The 19188-nt window shown below is 36.4% G+C and overlaps 1 protein-coding gene across 1 annotated transcript; it reads right to left on the reverse strand.

The window, feature by feature from the left end:
- Positions 1-11472: 11472 nt before the first annotated feature.
- On the reverse strand, positions 11473-18896 carry LOC120075529. The gene is made up of 15 exons (XM_039029011.1): positions 18690-18896; positions 18370-18477; positions 17886-18081; positions 17167-17813; positions 16941-17041; positions 16724-16838; positions 16246-16323; positions 16024-16116; positions 15545-15628; positions 14862-14960; positions 13919-13981; positions 12792-12822; positions 12205-12251; positions 12038-12096; positions 11473-11927 (listed from the first exon to the last, which is right to left on the reverse strand). Exons 2-15 carry the CDS (start codon positions 18415-18417, stop codon positions 11693-11695), a joined length of 1896 nt encoding a protein of 631 aa, XP_038884939.1. The 5' UTR covers positions 18418-18477; positions 18690-18896; the 3' UTR covers positions 11473-11692.
- Between the last annotated feature and the right edge of the window lie 292 nt (positions 18897-19188).

Here is a 19188-nt window from a genome sequence, read left to right on the forward strand (position 1 = left end):
CTTAGGACACATGTCCTTAGACAAAGTGACTCCATGCCTGAATGGCAGTAAACCCCTTTTGGAGTCCTGCATCGAGTACTTGAGAAATATCTTGTCAATGTACAATGCCTGAGACAGCGCTAACACTTTGTTCTTACGATCCCAAAATATCTATATACCCATAAAAAACTGAGCCTCTCCCAAATCTTTCATTTGGAATTGGGTCGCTAGCCAGTTCTTAACTGCAGTAAGTAGTCCTATATCATTCCCAATGAGTAGGATATCATCTACATACAACAAAAACTATTGAACTGTTGACGATCTTCTTGTAAACATAAGGCTCATCAACGTTTTGGTTAAAGCCATACGATTTGATCGCAGTATCAAACCGAATATTCCAAGATGGAGATGTCTGTTTCAGCCTATAAATGGACCTATTCAGTTTGCAAACTTTTTGCTCTTGACCTTGAGCAATGAATCCCTCGGGTTGCACCATGTAAATGGTCTCCTCAATATTACCGTTTAGAAAGGCCGTCTTGATGTCCATTTTCTATATCTCATAATCATAATAAGCGGCAATAGACAGGAGGATGCAGATCGACTTTAACATGGCAACAGGCGAGAAGGTCTCCTCATAGTCGACTCTCTCCACCTGAGTATAACCCTTTGCCACAAGTCAAGCCCTGAAGGTTTGCACCTTCCCATCGGTACCCCATTTCCACCTTCCCATCGGTACCTCATTTCTTCTTGTAGATCCATTTATAACCTATAAGTCTTACCCCATCAGGCTGATCTACAAGATCCCAAACTGAGTTGAAATACACTGACTTAATCTCGAGATCCATGGCTTTGACCCATTCATCCTGGTCAACATCCTCCATTGCCTTCTGATAAGACAATGGATCCTCAATGTTGCCATCGATTACCATAGCCAGGATTTCCGTGAAACCCAGATAGCGAACAAGCGGGTTTACAACCCTCCCATTGCGTCGAGGTTTCCTCAACTCTCGAGGTGGAACCGATCTACTAGATGAACTATCATCAACAACTTTTGTTGATGAAGCAGTCCCTTCAATAACTCTTGTTAAAGTTTCAGTAGTTTCGTTGGAAAGCTCACGTAACACGACTTCACTACATAGACTGTGCTCCCTAATATCATCCTCCTCCAGGAAAGTAGCGTTCGTGGAAACAAACACCCTATTTTCCGACGGATCATAAAAATAACTCCCCCGTGTACCTTTGGGGTAGCCTACAAAAAAGCATAACCTCAATCGTGGTTCCAACATCTTGGGATTAGCCTCAAGCACATGTGCTGGGAAACTTCATATGCCAAAGTGACGTAAACTATCTTTACGCCCGTTCCACAACTCCAGAGGTGTTCTCCAACACTCTTGGAAGGAACACAATTGAGTATGTATACTGCAGCCTCTACTGCAAAATCCCAAAATGAGTCTAGTAAGGAAGCGTAACTCATCATCGAACGAACCATGTCTAACAAGGTTATGTTTCCCCTCTCCGCTACACCATTTTTCTGAGGTATACCCGACGCTAAAATTTGGGAAACAATTCCATGTTCTATCAAATAGTTCTGGAACTCCAAATCCAAAAACTCTCCACCTTGATCTGATCAAAGTGTTTTAATCCGTCTATCTAATGCATTTTCAACTTCAACCTTGAACTCTCTGAACTTTTCAAAGGATTTAGACTTCCATTACATCAAGTAAACATACCCATACCTAGAGTAATCATTAATAAAACCGATAAAATATTCATAGCCTCTTTTGGCTCGCACATTCCTAGGACCACAAAGGTCAGAATGTACTAACTCTAGAGGCTCTTTTGCTCGATAACCTTTTCCAGTAAAAGGTCTTTTAGTCATCTTACCCTCAAGGCAATATTCGCACACTGGTAAAGAATTTTCTTCTAACTCACTTAGAAGTTCATTCTTCATCAATCTATCGATCTTATTGATATTGATGTGCCCTAATCGAAGGTACCAAGGTTGGGCATTTTCTTTTGGAGAAATTCGTTGACGTTTAGATTGAGTTACGACAAATTAAACTTCTCTATGTTATGGAGGAAACTTAAGGCTAACGGTCTTAGCACATACAAATTATTTTCCAATTTAGCTATACAAATCTCAACTTCATCTTTATGAATAAACACTTTATCCACATTAAACGAAAGAGTATATTTACATTGTAACGGACACTTTACAGAAATTGAGTTCCTTTTGAACTCAGGAACTACAAAAACATCTTTTAAAACAAGAAATCTATTCTGTAAAGTTAACTAGATTCTTCCCACTGCCATAGTTGAGACGACGTATCCGGTGATTACTCACATTGTCATCTTACCAGCCTTTAGTTTTCGTTAGGATCTAATCCCCTGAAAAGAAGAACAAATATGTAGTGACGCCCGAATCAATTATCCAGGCAAAATCATCATTCTCCACTAAACAAGTTTCTAACATAAGTAAATCATATTTACCTTTGTTCGCTTTGGCCTTAGCCTTGGTTGCCTTCCTTTTCTTCAGCCAACAAGGACAATTCCTCTTCCATTTTCATCCTAGTTGCAGTGGAAACATTTTCCTTTTTCAACACGGCAGATGCCTCCTCTGGGCGACAGGTGAGCATGCACTTTCCCTCTCCCCTTACCACCTTTCTTCTTCTTCCCTTTCCAGAGTCAGAAGTAGAAGCTGCAGACTTTGTCCCTGAGGTCGAACCTCGATGGAACGTCTTTGAGATGAAGCAACATTTGCCTGGCACCTCACTTCTCTCCTTACTTTTCAGTAAGGAATGATAGGTCTGCAACTCGTTAACAGGAGAGTTGTAAGGGTATATTTCCAGTTTGTTAAAAATCACCATTGCTAAACAAAGTGGAGAAAGCTCTTCCGACAAATGAATGCAGGATTATACTAACCTGACTGCCCTCATCGATTCTAGACCCATTCATCTCTCACCGCTTGTAGTGGGACCATTATGTTAAGCACATGTTGCACTGATAGAGGTGTCTTCCTCCATTTTGGAGTTGAAGATGGTATTTCAAAGCCTCATGCTTGAGCTGTCCAAACGGTTTTCTGAACATCCCTGCAGGGACTCCATGATCTCATGCGTTGAGACCATGGGCTCATGCTTCTTGGTCAACACGTCACTAAGACTGGCCAAGATATAGGCTCGTGCCTTCTCGTTTGCCCATGTCCATCCCTCATACGCCTCTCGAACATTTTGAGCGACGTTTGGAGTTGGAATAGAAGGACAGACCTCTGTAAGGGCAAACATGAGATCTTCGATGATGAGTATCATCGTGATCATATGTTTCCAACTTGAACAGTTGTCGCTAGTTAGTTTTTTGGCGCTTAGCAATGCAATACTGGTTGTAGCTTTTTTTTAATTCGTTGTTGAAAAACGAACAAACTTTTATAAGACTTTGCTAAACCACATTTTAACCAATTAGTTTTAGCAAAACAATTTATAGTGATGAAGACTTTTATTTTGCAATGATGCCTCACCGAAGTAGGACAAACGTCACCGGTGGGATGATCAGATGTCCCTTCATTGGAATGAGACATTCTCAACCATTAGGCAGAACCAACTTTGGAACTGAACCTAACAGTCACCATTTATTTGGTCCAGAACTGTTAACCTTTAACAATTCCGCGTAAGTGTAACCCCTCGTTTCGGCCTAGAGTCCCGCCCTAATGCGTCCACCGTAGGGAAGAAGAAGATTAGGACAAGAGACTAAATAGCATTATCCTATACAGAAGATCAAATTAAGAAATGCGCAAAATTGCCATCCTATAAGGGGACACTCCCAGGGTGCCTCAAAGGCAATGCGTAGAAACTTTATTCAACCTAACGAGAGAAACAGTGGGATATGCTATTGCAATTCGAGCTCCCACTTACTATGAACATTCTCTCCATCCACCTTGATATTGACCTACTCAAACACCATTCTTTAGGGGGACACTCCCAGGGTGGCACAAGGTCGATAGTAGATCTCACGATGTAGACAATAAGGAAGAAACGCAAGAGGTTAAAATAAAGCATCAAATGCCCCAAGTACCTTCCACTGAATACTCTACCTAAGGGTTCATTAACCTAGACAATCCGGCTATTGATTTTAGTCTAAGTCATTTTTAAGTTTGATAAAAAATAACTTTTGTTTTTGAAATAAAACAAGTTCAAGTAGTCACATGAAACTCTTTAATGGATTGTCCTTAATCTTGCACGCATGCATCAAATCTATCTAATTCACCTTTCCAGGTAGGTTCCTAAGTAGGGGCGTTTCGTTTTCGTTACCTTAAAAACACCAGCCTAGACATAACCCACCTTAAACAAAAGGTCCCTTATAGATAGATTTGCTACACTTTAACCTTTTATTAGACAATTTAATCCTATTAAACTAATTAGAAGATTAAAGCCTACAGTTGCTAATCATATTAGAACCATGATCTTAAGTCTATCTCATCTAAATTTTAAAACACTTTTAAAACCATGATTTAAACCTAAGTTGGCATACATGTCTTTCTTATTGATTTTAGTTCTAATTTCCTTATTACTTTTATAAAAGAAATAACTAAAACCATACATTGCCACATAACGAGGTATTTATAATGCTTATAAATTTAACCTATGTGTCATGCTTCATGCAATGTCCGATCATTACTATACATAATTTTTATATACAAGTAACAACCAAGCACACATGCTTTCCATATACCCTTATACTATAACAATTACAATAAAAAGATGATGCATGTCAATGCTTTATGCATGCATAAATATAACTCTTATATTATATGATGCATGAGCATGCTCTTACGTAATTTAAATCATGCTTCTCTAAATCATAACACTTATAATAAAGAGATGATGCATGACCAATGCATAACCTAAGGTGGGATTTTTCTATATGGCATACCCTATGACATATTAATAAAACATACATCCTATATATATTAACATAGATTAATGGACTGGGATGAACCACCTCAAAACCGGAATGAAAAACTCTATCTATTACGTTTTTCCACTAAGCAAATCGGTTTACAGGCGAACCGGGTCTTGAATTCTCGGGCGAAGCTCCCACCGTTTAGTAAACGCCTCTAGGTAAACAATCGTATAGCGACAAGACGAAAACACACGTAGATGCTAAACGATCGTTTAGACGACAACGAAGTCGTGAAGCCCAATCTTCTAGACGATCACTTAACACGCGATATGTAAACGATTTACTCCGCAATCATATAGTCAGTAACTAAGCGATGAAGTTTGCTAAGCTATACGATCGTCTAGTGCACGCACGTAAAACAGCTCCCAAGTATCCGATACTCAACGACCATTTACCTTATCGTCTACACAACCCGACCAACGTTTAGTCGTCTTCATCCTTGAAGAACAACAACCCTTGCTACAAAGCTTCTTCACGAACGACTCACAAACTCAAACTACTTTGAAATTACAGACTCGATAGTAGTTAATATGCCTAAAAACACAGGGGTCTTTACAATTAACTTCAAATGTAAAAGAATTAAACAAACCAGAGGTTTCATCCCAGAAACTCCATTAATCCACACATCCACAAACGATTTAATGATTAAACAGAGAGTAGACATGTTTCACCCATCGAGAATGTAAATGCAATTCTTTGTATCAATGAATTTGGAATATCAGAAACCTAGCTCTGATAACAATTAAAGGAACTCTTATACAAGAGTACCTCTGAGCAAAAGTGGATCTTTCCAAAGACATTGTGACAGAATTACTAAATTTACATTCAAACATACAGATATGCATCATACTGTGAAATTACCTGCATGCTTTAAGATTAACAAACAGAAGAACAAGAAAACTTACCAGTTGAAGAATCTCTTCAGTAGAAATCTCGCACTCTCCAAGCGAACAAACTCCTCTCACTTTCGCTAGAACGTCAAGCTATCGTTCAGCAACACCACCGGTCGTCTACCACGAACAGTTTCCACACAAACATAAGGATAGGGACGACACCACCACTTGGAACCCTCAGTATTCTCGGTGTGAGAATCTAAAGAGTGGGCTCTGTTCAGATTTGGTAGAGGGGAGGAGGATAAGAAAATCGTATACAACGATCAAGCAAGTGGGAGAAAGCTTAGTCTATCGTATAGAAAAAATGCTTGATCGTTTAGATGAAGTACACGATCATGTTGGAAAAAGGTAGTGATCGTCTATACAATTGTTTAGTAAATGCTCGAGTGCTAGACTATCGTTTAGTAAAATGTAGGCGATAGTTTAGAAGATGTGCACGCGTGTAAGAAATCGTGTAAAATCTGAGCTATCGTATAGTCTTTCAATTTACTAAGCGATAGGCAGCATACACTTCGTGAGCAAATAACCATGATCTTTACAAAATAAAAACAGTTTTCATTTTATTCTTCAGTTATGAAAACCGATTGGAACTTCCCACTAACGCACGGTTATGGAGAAAATGGCGTGCACAATTATCCCATAATTGTCAAAATGAAATAATAAATATAATCATATTATATTCATTAACCTATAGTTTAATATCATATATCAATCATAGTGTTTTCTCCTCCACTAGATGTAAATCATATTTATATCCATTTTCCTCCAATTTATGTATCTCATATATAAAGTCAATCATATAGTATATAATTAACCAGTTCAATCATATCATATATAATCAAACTCCCTCTTGTCAATTTGAAAATTTCAAATTGACTTAAAAACTGATTCTCAACTTGAATCCATTGAGCTACCAGGAAGGCCTTATGGACCTATGGCTCGAATCTCCAATGGTACGTGAATAACTGACTAAACTCTTTAACCACGAGATCCACCATCCGTTAACTGCCAGATATTCCCACTAAAGACCGGCAGTTGAACTCTCCTCACCATAGATATATTTCTGTGTCCATCAGATATAACCAATCAACAGTACAATAACCTTTCACAGATGTTCGTAAGTACAGTTGGGCCAATTTACCGTTTTGCTCCTGTAGTTCATTTAACTCCTTAAGTAACACTGATCCCTCTGATGAACAATACTACATTGTCCTACTATGTGTGGACACCTCTCAGGCCATGAAAAGGTGTGTGGTGCCACATTGTTCAAGCCTCAGGATCAACCTTTAAGGGAGCAATGTATCTACTTACCCCTACTTCGGGGAAGAAGTGAATTCCATCTTGTGTAGCTGAGTACCCAGCTCCCAAATCAGACGAATCCCCAAAGTGGTAGGTTTGAGTCGGCGACCTGGCCACTCGCACCGATGCAAATCAAAAGACCTCTCTCAAAGGCAGGAGTTTCCAACTCACTCAGGATTGAGGTCATGTTACCTATGGTCATCTTAGTGAAGTGAAGTCTCTGTCATGAACGACGTTATATAACGAGACGTTAACACTTTGTGGTCAGGTCTTATACAAACTCTTTGTATAGGACGCCCCCGCTCGCATGTCTCTATATAAATAATCAAGATCAGACTCTGTAGCAAGTCACAATACTTATAATTATTCCACAAAGCGAGCAACATCTGTAGCATTACCAGGATAAGGTTTCCCTTCTATATCCATATACTACATACCATTTGGGTTATCACTTAAGACAGGATCCACTTGTAGGTCACCACATACATGCTTAAGTTACATAATGACAACCAGGGATTTTAGTTTATTGGTTTGTGGTAAAGAAAATAAAACATCCAATGTTCAAAGATAAGTGGTGAAGTAAATATCATATATTATACATCACAAGTGTTCGTACAAAATTGTGTTTATAAATTACAGAACATGAGAATTTAGGGTATCATCCCCAACACCTATCACAATAGTGTCTGACTTCTCGGCCTTCTGGCGGGTGGCTGAGTAGACACGACGTGCTATTACTGGTGTCTGCTCAAATCCCTCTGTTCATGACCTGCAAACTGGCTCTCGTAACCTGATGTGTTTCTATTAGTGTATTTATCAACTGTGTGCCCCTCTTGTTTGCAATGAAAAAATATCCTGGCGCTAGCCAAACATCGTCCCTAGTGACGTCTTTCGCATGAGTTACACACTGATCGACTTCTCTCTACCATTCCCAACTTAGTGGCATGCTGCTTAAAGTGTCAAAATGGTCTGTCTAAGTTCTGGCTCTTTTGATGGGAAGGAGGCTCGAAAGTCTTCTAATTTGCCTTCCTCATTTGACTCGAGGAAAGTCCAATGCTAAATGCCCTTAAGTGCTCATTCATTGACTAGAAGTCCATCTCAGCCACCAAACGAAGTGCTTTAGGGTGAGTGGTCGATTTAAAGGCTCACACAATACCTCGTATACCATCCTTCAAACCCTGGACGAAACTTTCTGCTCTCATGGCCTCTATAGCAATCAAGTCTGGAGCAAACGGGACAGTGTGTCATACTCTTCCACAGACATGCACCTCTGCGTTAGATCCAAGAACTCTTTCTTATTATTGTATCTTAAGTTAGCAAAGAAGTACTTTGCATAGAAGCACTCCTTGAACTGTTCCCACGTCACTGGTTCACCTCCCACACCCATCATCCTCTCCGCCGACTGTCACCAAATTTATGCTTTATCAGTGAGCATGAAGACATCAGACTATACTTTCTGATCTTTTGAGCATTTCATATAATGGAAAATTGTCTCAATAGTCAACAAATATAACTCTAAAGGAACCATAAGGTCCACTATGGAAACGGGATTGGTCACAATTCCCAATTTTCATAGAAAACTAAAATTATAGAACCCTAAATCATGCATTCTAACAATAAATTACAACATGCTTTAGACATTAATCGAAGAAGAGATCGGGTTAGAAAAATGCTTACCCTTAAAGAACAACTTCTTCATGAATTCCCTCTTTGATTTGGTCATGAACTCTCCAAAGAAACTTGAACAAAAACTACAACCCAATATAGACACCAACACCAGTGAACCTCCTGTATTCTCCTTAGGGGTTGAGAATTGGTAGGAGGTGTGGCTCTGCTACTTTTTAGAAGAGGTAGAGAAGAAATTTGAGATGGAATTTTTTTCTCTGGGAGAATATGTTGGGCGATCAAAATTACACGCACAAAAACAGAGAGAGACCCTGTAAATCTTCTATGAAGAAGATGAAGTACGTAAAATTGAATCTCCTTTCCACTTCCACGAACTGAGAGAATTAAGGGGGGAAGGAGTTACAACTCCCTCCCAATATTAAATTTCTAATAAAAAAATAAATTATTCAATAAATTATTTAATTAATATATAAATATATGATATCATATATTAAATCATATGTTATATCAAATATAACACATAACCTATAGTTTTTATATTGTATCAAATACAATATAACCTATAGTTTTTAATTCTCTCAATCATTTGTGGTATTTAATATAAATCATACTTATATTAAATTTAATTATATGAATCCAATCCATATAATTAATATTTGAATCATATTCAAATATTTAATGCCTCTCAAAATAAACTTTATATTATAATGTATCAAATATATTATTCTGATTATATCATATATAAAAATTTCCTCAATTAATTTGAACAATTCAAATTAATCCAAAATGAATTCTCAATAATCCCAGCTAAGCTACAGAAGGACTAACATGTAGATTGAAACACCAATGGTACTTGGATAATTAATTAAACTCCTTTAATTAAATTATCCAACATCCATTAATTGTCGGTCACTCCACTGAAGACAATAGCTATACTCTTCCCACTAAAGATATATTTATGTGTCCATTGGATATAACCAATCAACAGTACGATAACCTTCATAAATTACTCATAAATACAACTAGACCAAAATTACCGTTTTGCCCTTATAGTTACATCTAACTCCTTAAGTACCACTGATCCCTCTAATGAACAAGAAGTCATAGTCCAACTATGACCAAATCCGACTCGGATCAAGAGAGGGTGTGGCACCACATTGTTCAAGCCTCGAAGGGAGCAATTTATCTACTTACCCCGACATCAAGAAAGGAGTGAATTTTGTCTCGTGTAGCTGTGTTCCTAACTCTCTAATCAAACGAATCCCTAAAATTGTAGGCATATTGAGTCGACGATCTGGCCATTCTCACCCATACAAATCAAAGGATCGCCTTCATAGGCAAGAGTTTATAACTCACACAGGATTTAGGTCATGTCACCTATGATCATCCTGGTGAAATGTAAGTATCTATTATTAACAGTGTTATATAATGAGATTATTCATTTCGTGGTCCAGTCTCTACTCACATGTCTCTACATGAATGACCAGGATCATATCATCTATAGCACTTTACAACAATTGTAACATCTATAAAGCGGGTCGTATTCATAATGTCACTAGGATAAGGTACCCAACATTATCCATCTATTATAGACCATTTAGGTTATCACTTAAACATGATCCACCTGTATGCCTCTATATACGTGTTTAAGCTATAGAAGATAACCTTAGATGTTAGTTTATTGGTTTGTGGGTAAATGTCGAATAAAATACCTCCGATTTTATTAAATAAATAAATCGTTTGTACATTATAATTACAAACTACTTAACTCAAGAGATTTAGGGCATCAACCCCAACAAACTCCACATTAGTAGGGTCCTTCAGTGACCTGTTGAAGGTGCCAGGGTTAACAAACGAACATCCCAAATTAAAATATCGATTAAATCTAAATCATTCAATTATCTCCAAAATCTAAGGGAGATAATTAATAAAATTCTTTAATCAATTAAATTCAAGTTAACCAATGAGACTTTATAATTATCTCAATTTGATTCCAAATTTCTAAAATTAAAGAAAACTGAAATCCAATAATTCGAGATCATTATCTTAAATTTTCTGAAAACGCAGGATGTCACATATGTTTTAATTGAACTATACTCATAGGTTTTGACAAATTTCTTACATTTTTCCAATATAAAAAGAAGTCTTGAAATTGTTACCCGAAAAAAAAAACTTTGAAGTTATTTGCATTAAAAATATCAGGTAAAAAGTATTTGTACTTTTATACATAACAAGCTATTATGTGAGCGGAAATCAACTTTGTTTTCCAAATTTTAATTCAATTTCCATATCATATGAGTTGCCACTATAATACCATATTATTGCCTAAATTATTCACAATAATTTGGATCATTAAGAATAATTTTCAAAGCTATCAATCTGACCATAGAACTAACTAACTATATGCTCTCGATCAAAAGGCCACGTGTTGAATTCCTCTATTCCAAATGATTCAAACTCAAGAAAAAGAAAAAGGAATCATTTTCTAAGTTTCGAAAACCTAAGCATTGATCGATAATTATATGACTACTTTTGGTCATTGATGTTTGCATTTTTTTAAAATATAGTCCCTATTTTTCTAAAAAGTTTCAATTTACTCCTTTATTTTTTAACAAACGTCAATTTAGTCTCTCGATTAATGAAGGTTAAAATTAGTCGATGATAAACTTAAAAAGAGCAATATCAATTAACAAAAAAAAAAAATGTAGGTCAGTATTAGATATACTGCAAGTCAACATTGATTTAGTATATGCAAAGGACTCTACATCTTTTATGAGAGAGAGAGAAGGCAGAGGTATCAGCTTACGATATTTCTTGAGTAGCTGAGCAAAGCAGCCATCCATTTCAAACTTGTTATACTGTTAGTATAGTTGGATCAACAATCAAGTTCAGAAGAAGGGACTTTCATTAACAAGCATTATGTACCGCCAGAAAACATTGTTCTATGCCTCAGAAAGATCTATACCCTCACTGACTGGAATTGTTGCCTCGGGCGGTCTGTTTTGGATACCTTCATCGACCGAAGGCTGAGATTCGTGCTTTGCAGCGGCCTGCAACACCCTGTTTTGAACATCCGAGGAGGAAGGAGACGTTGGTAGTCCAATGCCGTTCGTCTCCAGTTTCCCAGCAGCCCACGATAATGCCTGAGCTCCAAGACTGACTGGAATAAATAACAGCCTAAAAGAATCCACGGGAAGGAATGGTTAGAGATATTTGGTGCATAAATGGCTAGAAAAGCAAGTGAAAATGATCAAATAAAACAGGTCTTAGATAGTTAAACACTTCACCTGAAATCTTTGTTCAAATCTTCAGCATTTTCATAAGATGCAACTCGCCGATAAATTGTCTGGTGGAGTTGCCATACCATATCAAATTATTAACAGTAGAGTAATAGTATCCAAAGTAGACAGCGTAACTATGAATTTTGGTTAGTCCAACTTGCAGACACAAGTACCTGACTAATGCCAATGATGCCAATTATTTGTAGCGAAGTCTCCCACTCTGGCAGAACAAATTGTACTTGTCAGAAAAAAGATTAAATGAACCCATTTCAGGGCACGACATATGACCTTATCATTCAATGAGCTAAACTGTACCAGTAAGATTAAGTAACATTAGACTTGAAGAAGAGATATGAACAAGTATCTAAGACGGAATGTACCAGCTTTAACAACCAGTGGTTAAGATTAAAAGTTTAAAACAAACCAGAGTTGTTACAATGTTGGAAGACAATAAGGAAGTGCAGGGTTTCGGTTCAGAAGAGAAGAATTACACAAAAGTCGTTAAATGCTGTTGGAAGACAACAAAGACACGTCTGTTGTGATGCACATTTCAATTCCAAGGTACAAAGTTGTCATAATTGTTTATAGTACTAAGGCTTCTAGTACTTAAAAACCAAGGATTAAAGGACTTCCACTTCACTTGGAATTGAGCAACAAATGCACAACACATTTGTGGAACGATGGAGTATTAAAGTTCAGCTCTAATAAACCCCACTGAGATTTCATGCAAACAGTAAATAATAAATGAGACTTGCAATACCTAGTAAAGCATACAAAGTGGCAGCGAGACCCTGCACAAAATGAAGAGCATAGTTTAGATAAAGATGCACATCAGAACAACCCCACCCATCATTTAAAAAAAAAAAAAGAAAGAAAGAAAAAAAAAAAAAAGAAAAAACCCAAGCATACAGGGAAGGTCTTTCACAGAAAAGTGAAATGAAAACTTTTATCAGGCCAATATAAACCTGATATCTAGCAAATGAGAATTAATATAACCAGACAAAGAAAAAGTATATACATGTAGGCAGTTCGTTAGATAAGAAAGGGAGGAATACGTGAGACAGTTCATAAGTGAGGTGGGCCCGGGAATATTTTTAGTTAGGAAGGAGGGGTCTTAGGGAAGATTTACTGTTATATACTGTGAGAGTGGTAGAGCGTGGGTATCTTTTGGCAATTATCTTGTAAATGGTCTCTTTTGAGAATTTGGAGACATTGGGAAGCTCTTGAATCCTTCCCCCATTATTGATAAATAAAATTGAGTCTAAAGCCTATCAGAAGTACATACACTTAAAAAATATACTCTTAGAATTACTTTTTAACTGATTATTATTTACTCAAAATGTTTTTTAGAGTTGGGAAGGAAAAAAGTTGGTAAGAGAAAATGTATATGTACAGATTAATGTCTTTATGTGTATGCTATAGAAAAAGACTAGCAAGAAATTTGAGTAAAACGAAGTTAGTGAGAGAGTATATAGAGAGAATAGTAAGAAAAAAGTGTGTACAAAGAAATAATGGGAGAAAATGTGTTAGTTGAGAGGGATTAGTAATTGGCAATTGAACCAGAAGCAATTGACAAAGCCCTATTGATGACTTATTTCGGAAAAGCTCTACTGAGTGCTTTTAACATCTTTCAAACTTTCGAATTGCAAACAGCATAAATATGCTATGTAAACAGTAAAAGTACTTCTTCACCACTTAAACGTGCTTTTCCGCAAGTCAAAAGCACTACCAAACATATTCCAATCTTTGAATCCAGAAAGGGATAGTGAAATATTTAGTCTATCCCTCCGATGGATTTAACTATCAGGAGCAAAAGCCATGAATAAAGATCAATTCAAATGTCAGCGATTTCTTACTGAAATATTTTGTATGTAAATTTAACCTTACCAAACCATAACCCAGAACTTGTACAGGAGACGGATTTATTTCCTGCAGGATTGCCTCAGCTTCCTGCAATGATTGCAGTTTGACTCAGAAGTAAATTCAGATCGACCATTGAAAGAATTTTAACAATGAGCCATATTCAATAGTTTTCATGATTCATGGATATAACTGTTAAATTTGTATATTATTGAATAAATCAAGATAATTCAGAGTACATAATCAACCTTCTACAAGGTGAATAAATAGACATCAATAAATTAATAAAGGAAAATATATAAATGGAAAATTCCAAAAAGAAAATAATAATGGAAAATAAAATAATTAAGAATAAACCCTAATTTCCTTTTAACAATAACAAATACAAAGAAATGGACGTAAAGTGTTCGAGTCAAAACAGATGAAGAGAATGTATTTAGTCCAGAAAGACTCAAATTAAACATGCATCATGGTTGGAAAAAGCAGCAATTCTTCCGTGAGAAAGTCCATAAAACAGCTGTAGAATGAAGCACAAGTAGTAGTTCCCTTCCTAACTAGGCCGGACATCTCTACATTTCCAAATAATTAGCTTTCCTTAGCAAATACATCCCAGTAAAATGCAGGCTTCTAAAATTTTATTTGTTTTTTTAAAAGTAATCAATTGAAAGACTTTGACGATCCTATCCTAGACCACATCAAGATAAAAAAAGAATACACTTCTATCACCCAACGATGATTGTTTCAATTACTTTAACTTTTTCCCACATATTTGCAGCTTCCTAATGTGCACTCTTAACACCGTCCACAAACCATACATATTTTGTTGACATAAAGATTGAATTATATTATTTGATCGGGATTCTTAGTTAGGTGGTTAAGTCTCACGTATAAGACAGCTGGGTACATGAAAAAATGATTTTTCTTCAAGACATTTTCATAATTTTGACTATATAGCAAAAACATTAGATACCTCATTCAGTATGCTAAGTGCCGTTTCGGGTTTGAGCTCCTTGATGCGGAGGCCCTGTTTCACCCAGGACTGAAATCCACCTTGGATCAAGTATGGTTTCTGTCACATGAATATCCAAGGATATTGAGAATTGAGCAATTTTGAACGTAAAGAACATTCAATAACAGGGGAATTCTTTACGTGAATTACTTGAAATAATGATGATGATGATAATGATAATAATAATAAGAAGAAGAAATAATTATAATATTTTAATACTAAGATATTGGTAAGTAATTCAACAGAACACTAGGCAGGGAGGACATTGGATAGGAAACAATTTAATGACATGATACAAAAGGGAAATCCAACCAAAGAGATTAAAAAAACTTCTCCAATTGGATATGAATATGATATCATTTTTACACCAATAAAGTGCCATAAAAAGGGGGGAATCAATGACTTCTTGAAAAGATCTCTTTTTGTTCTAAAAGATCCTAGAGCTTCTTTTGTTCCAGATAATTATATAATATAATCACCTTTGAGATAGGGAAAAAAATTAGATGAGCTAATATATGAAAACTACAGCTAATTTTTACCAACAAAGTTGTCTCCGACATGTATTAAAAACCTCATGATCAAAACGAAGTTAGAAAATGTTTCTACATTCCTAAAAATGAATGTTTGGACTATAGAATACTTGCCTTGACCCCAAGTTTTCTCAATGATCTAGCAATGTTTTTAGAACCTGTACCATTGGCATCCATGACGATAACCTTGGACCTGTCCTACAGAGAGCACAAGCCAATAATCACATCATTAATCAAACCAAATCCTATTTTCTAAGAATTGGATAATCATGAGAAAGTTCAGATAAAATGTCAAACAATATTCTAATACAGACATAAGTCACCAAAGTGACATCTCCCAAGATAGATAATAAAAGCTGCAGAAATTGGCACATTTATTTCGTGCAACTTGGTCATTTGCATATTTATTGGAAAATAATTTTAAAAGAAAAATAAAAGGTAAGAAAATTATCGGTAGCAGATAACTATCAGCAACAGCTGAAGAGACTAAAGAAATAAAATCTACAGCTTCAAACATAAGAACAGTAAGCAAATTGTTCTTGAGCTCCATGGTTTTACTACTTCCGTCAATGTTTTGAAAAGAGGCCAACTACCTGAACAATCTTTAAGTTCCGGATGACAGAAGCAAGTAAAGTGTCATCAAGGTCCCTTCCACTTGATACTAACTTCCGTATAGAGCCATCAACCTGAAATTAAAGTACAAAAAGTTAAGCTTTAAGCAGCATGAAATTGAGTACAGTGCTTGTTTTTGGTTGCACTAAAAACATATGATTTATCTACATACTTTCAAATTAAAATAATGCACACAAACCAACCTCTGGTAGAGTTACACTTGCATAGCGAGCTCGTGCTCCACGTCTTAGATCAGGAATGCCATCTTTTTCTCTCAAATCCTGTAGAAAGAAGGGGAAAAACAACAAATTTAAATTTTTTAAACTTGCTATTATAAATTTTAATGACTTCATTTTAGAACAGTCGATATTTCGTTACTGCCAGATTGCATATCGGAAAAGTCAGGATATAGTAAAATTAAGAACAGTAGCCAAAATACTTGGTTTTAACTGAAGAAGTGACTGCTTTCTTTCCCTCCTATTAACCTTCTTGTCTTTGATCCCGGAGCACGATGAAGTTTCATATTTTCAATAACCTTATACTACATATTTCATTGAACAGTAGAAGAGTAGGGCTTGGCTCGAATGAACCGTTCAACACAGTTATTTTGTGGAGAAATGAGGACTTAAACATGCTCAATGCTGTGAATACAAAAGGCCATGAAATTTTACAGTCTCTTGCCTCAGGCCGGACATCAATAAGAACAGCATTATCAGATCCTTTCAGAAGCTCCAAAGTTGCTTGAGGAGATAAATCTCCAGAATAACCACCATATGTCCTTGTCCAATAGAAAATCCTGCACAAATCTGATTAAAATTTTAAACCTCAAGCAATGGCTTCTATGTTTTCCACAATACAACATAAAGAAGTTATACTCAAGCTTCAAGAATAATCATACCACAGAGTGACAGAGCTTCCAAGGAGGAGTATAAATGGAACGAGCGGATCACTTGGATCTAAGCCAATGATTTTCTCCAAACTCTCAACAGTAAGGTAAATCTGCTTTCCAAAAATACATTTGATGTATAATTTTATCATAATTTGGATCTTGTGACATGTTAACGTACATCTTTTAGAAAATCAGGAGAAACATGAATGACATCTTAAATCATTAACTAATATACCTGTTGAAAACCAGTCCTGACAGGACTTAAGATTTCAGCTGCTCTTTGCTCGGACGAACTTAAAGCATTCCTAATTTCAGGAGGAAAGAGTTCCTTCACTGACCCATAGGAGTAGACAACAAATGAAGTTGCATTTATCAGAGAATCCTCAATTGCAACAACGGCATGTCTCAGTAAATTGATTGCAGAAACAGAAGCTTTAATTGATCCTTCCTTGAGCCCAGTTGAAAAGTTGGTGAGTCCATTACTACCTTGTTCCCCAATCTGATCAACAGATGAAAATATACTATTGAAGGCATCATCTACACTTTGATTGCCCCGTTTAATCAACGCTGATATCGATGAGTTAATAGTATCCAATGATTTCTCAATAGTGTTTTCCCCTTGTTGTATAGAGGCATTAAAGGACTCACTGACGCGATCCAAAAAATCCTCTGCACTTGCTTTCAAATTAGAAACTGAATTGTTATCCACATTTAGGGAGTCAGCTACAAAGAGCATTTTATCGGATGCAATTTTATCAGTTAACCCAGTTTCATGCTCTACAGTTAAAACTTGAACTGAAGTAATTTCACCAGGTAGTCCAGAAACATGGAGTGTCTCTTCTCCCGCAGATAAACTGGAATTCTCTACATATTTCACTCCACCTGTCAGAATGTTCATTTAATGTTACAACTGTGTACAACTAGCAAGGTTTCTACAATTAAGATTATCGTTACCTATGGATAATGGGTTTTGAGCATTCATAGTCAAATTAGAGAATGATGATCTTGTGGTGAAAGCTTTATGAAAACCTCCATGGAATTGAGTTCCTCGAAGCAAGCCTGTGAAGCTCCCATCTGCTGTAGCATGGCTGCCAACTTGAATATCCTTTTGGAATGGGAGCAAGGGTCTCAGTCCACCATGGAAAGTAATCTGCAGGTTTATTATTCCAAATCAGAATGGTTATGCATACAGTTAACTTACAATGATTGACTCTCCAGACATCAAACAGTTCTTAAATACTCAGAGACCTCAGAGTAAAATTTCAACGGTTAGATTAACACAACTCCCAATTAAGAAGGTGTTATCAACTAAGTGCTCACTGATTCATTCTCCAGCTGAGCACTATCATCAATCTTGAAATATTGATAGTAGCATTGTATGGAAAATAAATTATCAATAATAGAAGTTCAAAAGCAGAAGATTAAGACCAGATCCCACCTTAGATTGAGAAGAACAGCTAGGGGTCGCCGAGCAAACCGATAACATTGTGAATTGAATCCTAGTTAATGACAATAATGAGGGAAAAAGCTTCAAAAGCCTTTCATCCTGCACCCAAATGGGGAGAACACTCGATCAAAACCGTACACCGAATAAGAAACAAAAAACCTCGCGAATTCAGAACAAAACTACGCCAAGCACTGCCGATCCATGGGAGAATCACATATGAATAAACAAATGGGATAAAATCATTCATGAAGCAGCAAAAACAATTGAGAAAAAAAATGGGATTAGTGAGGATGAGGGCGAGACGAACTTACATGGAGATTCTGAAAGATGAACACAGGGGAAAATGTGGGTCAAGGGAGTTGAGAAAGAAAGTAGATAGAAGGGGATATAGAATCGTGTGGCTTAATGAGGCCGGTGAGTTGAAACTTCATCTTCTTCAATTCCTCTTTGCCTCTCGTTTTGCCATTGGTGGGGTGAGACAAATCTTGTTCTTGATTTTATGTGGCTTTGCTCTCTGCCTCGGATTTTACTTCTGATTATTGCCTCTCACTTCAAGATTACACTGAGATTTCTTTTCTTAAAAAACGATAAATTAAAATTACACTGAAATAGTGATTCCTCTTTCCACTAATTAGTTGATTTCATTGAAATTTTACTTCTGATTTGTTCTTCTCGTTTCAGTTAATTTCAACTGGATAAGAGAATTATCTTCGTATTAAGATTTGTTTTATTTGTAATGTTTTTTTAAGTGTTTTTTCTTTTCTTTTCTTTTCTTTTCTTTTTAAGTTACATGTGCTCGTGAGTTTCGAA

The sequence above is a fragment of the Benincasa hispida genome, chromosome 4 (genome assembly GCF_009727055.1).
Source record: "Benincasa hispida cultivar B227 chromosome 4, ASM972705v1, whole genome shotgun sequence".
Lineage (NCBI taxonomy): Eukaryota > Viridiplantae > Streptophyta > Magnoliopsida > Cucurbitales > Cucurbitaceae > Benincasa > Benincasa hispida.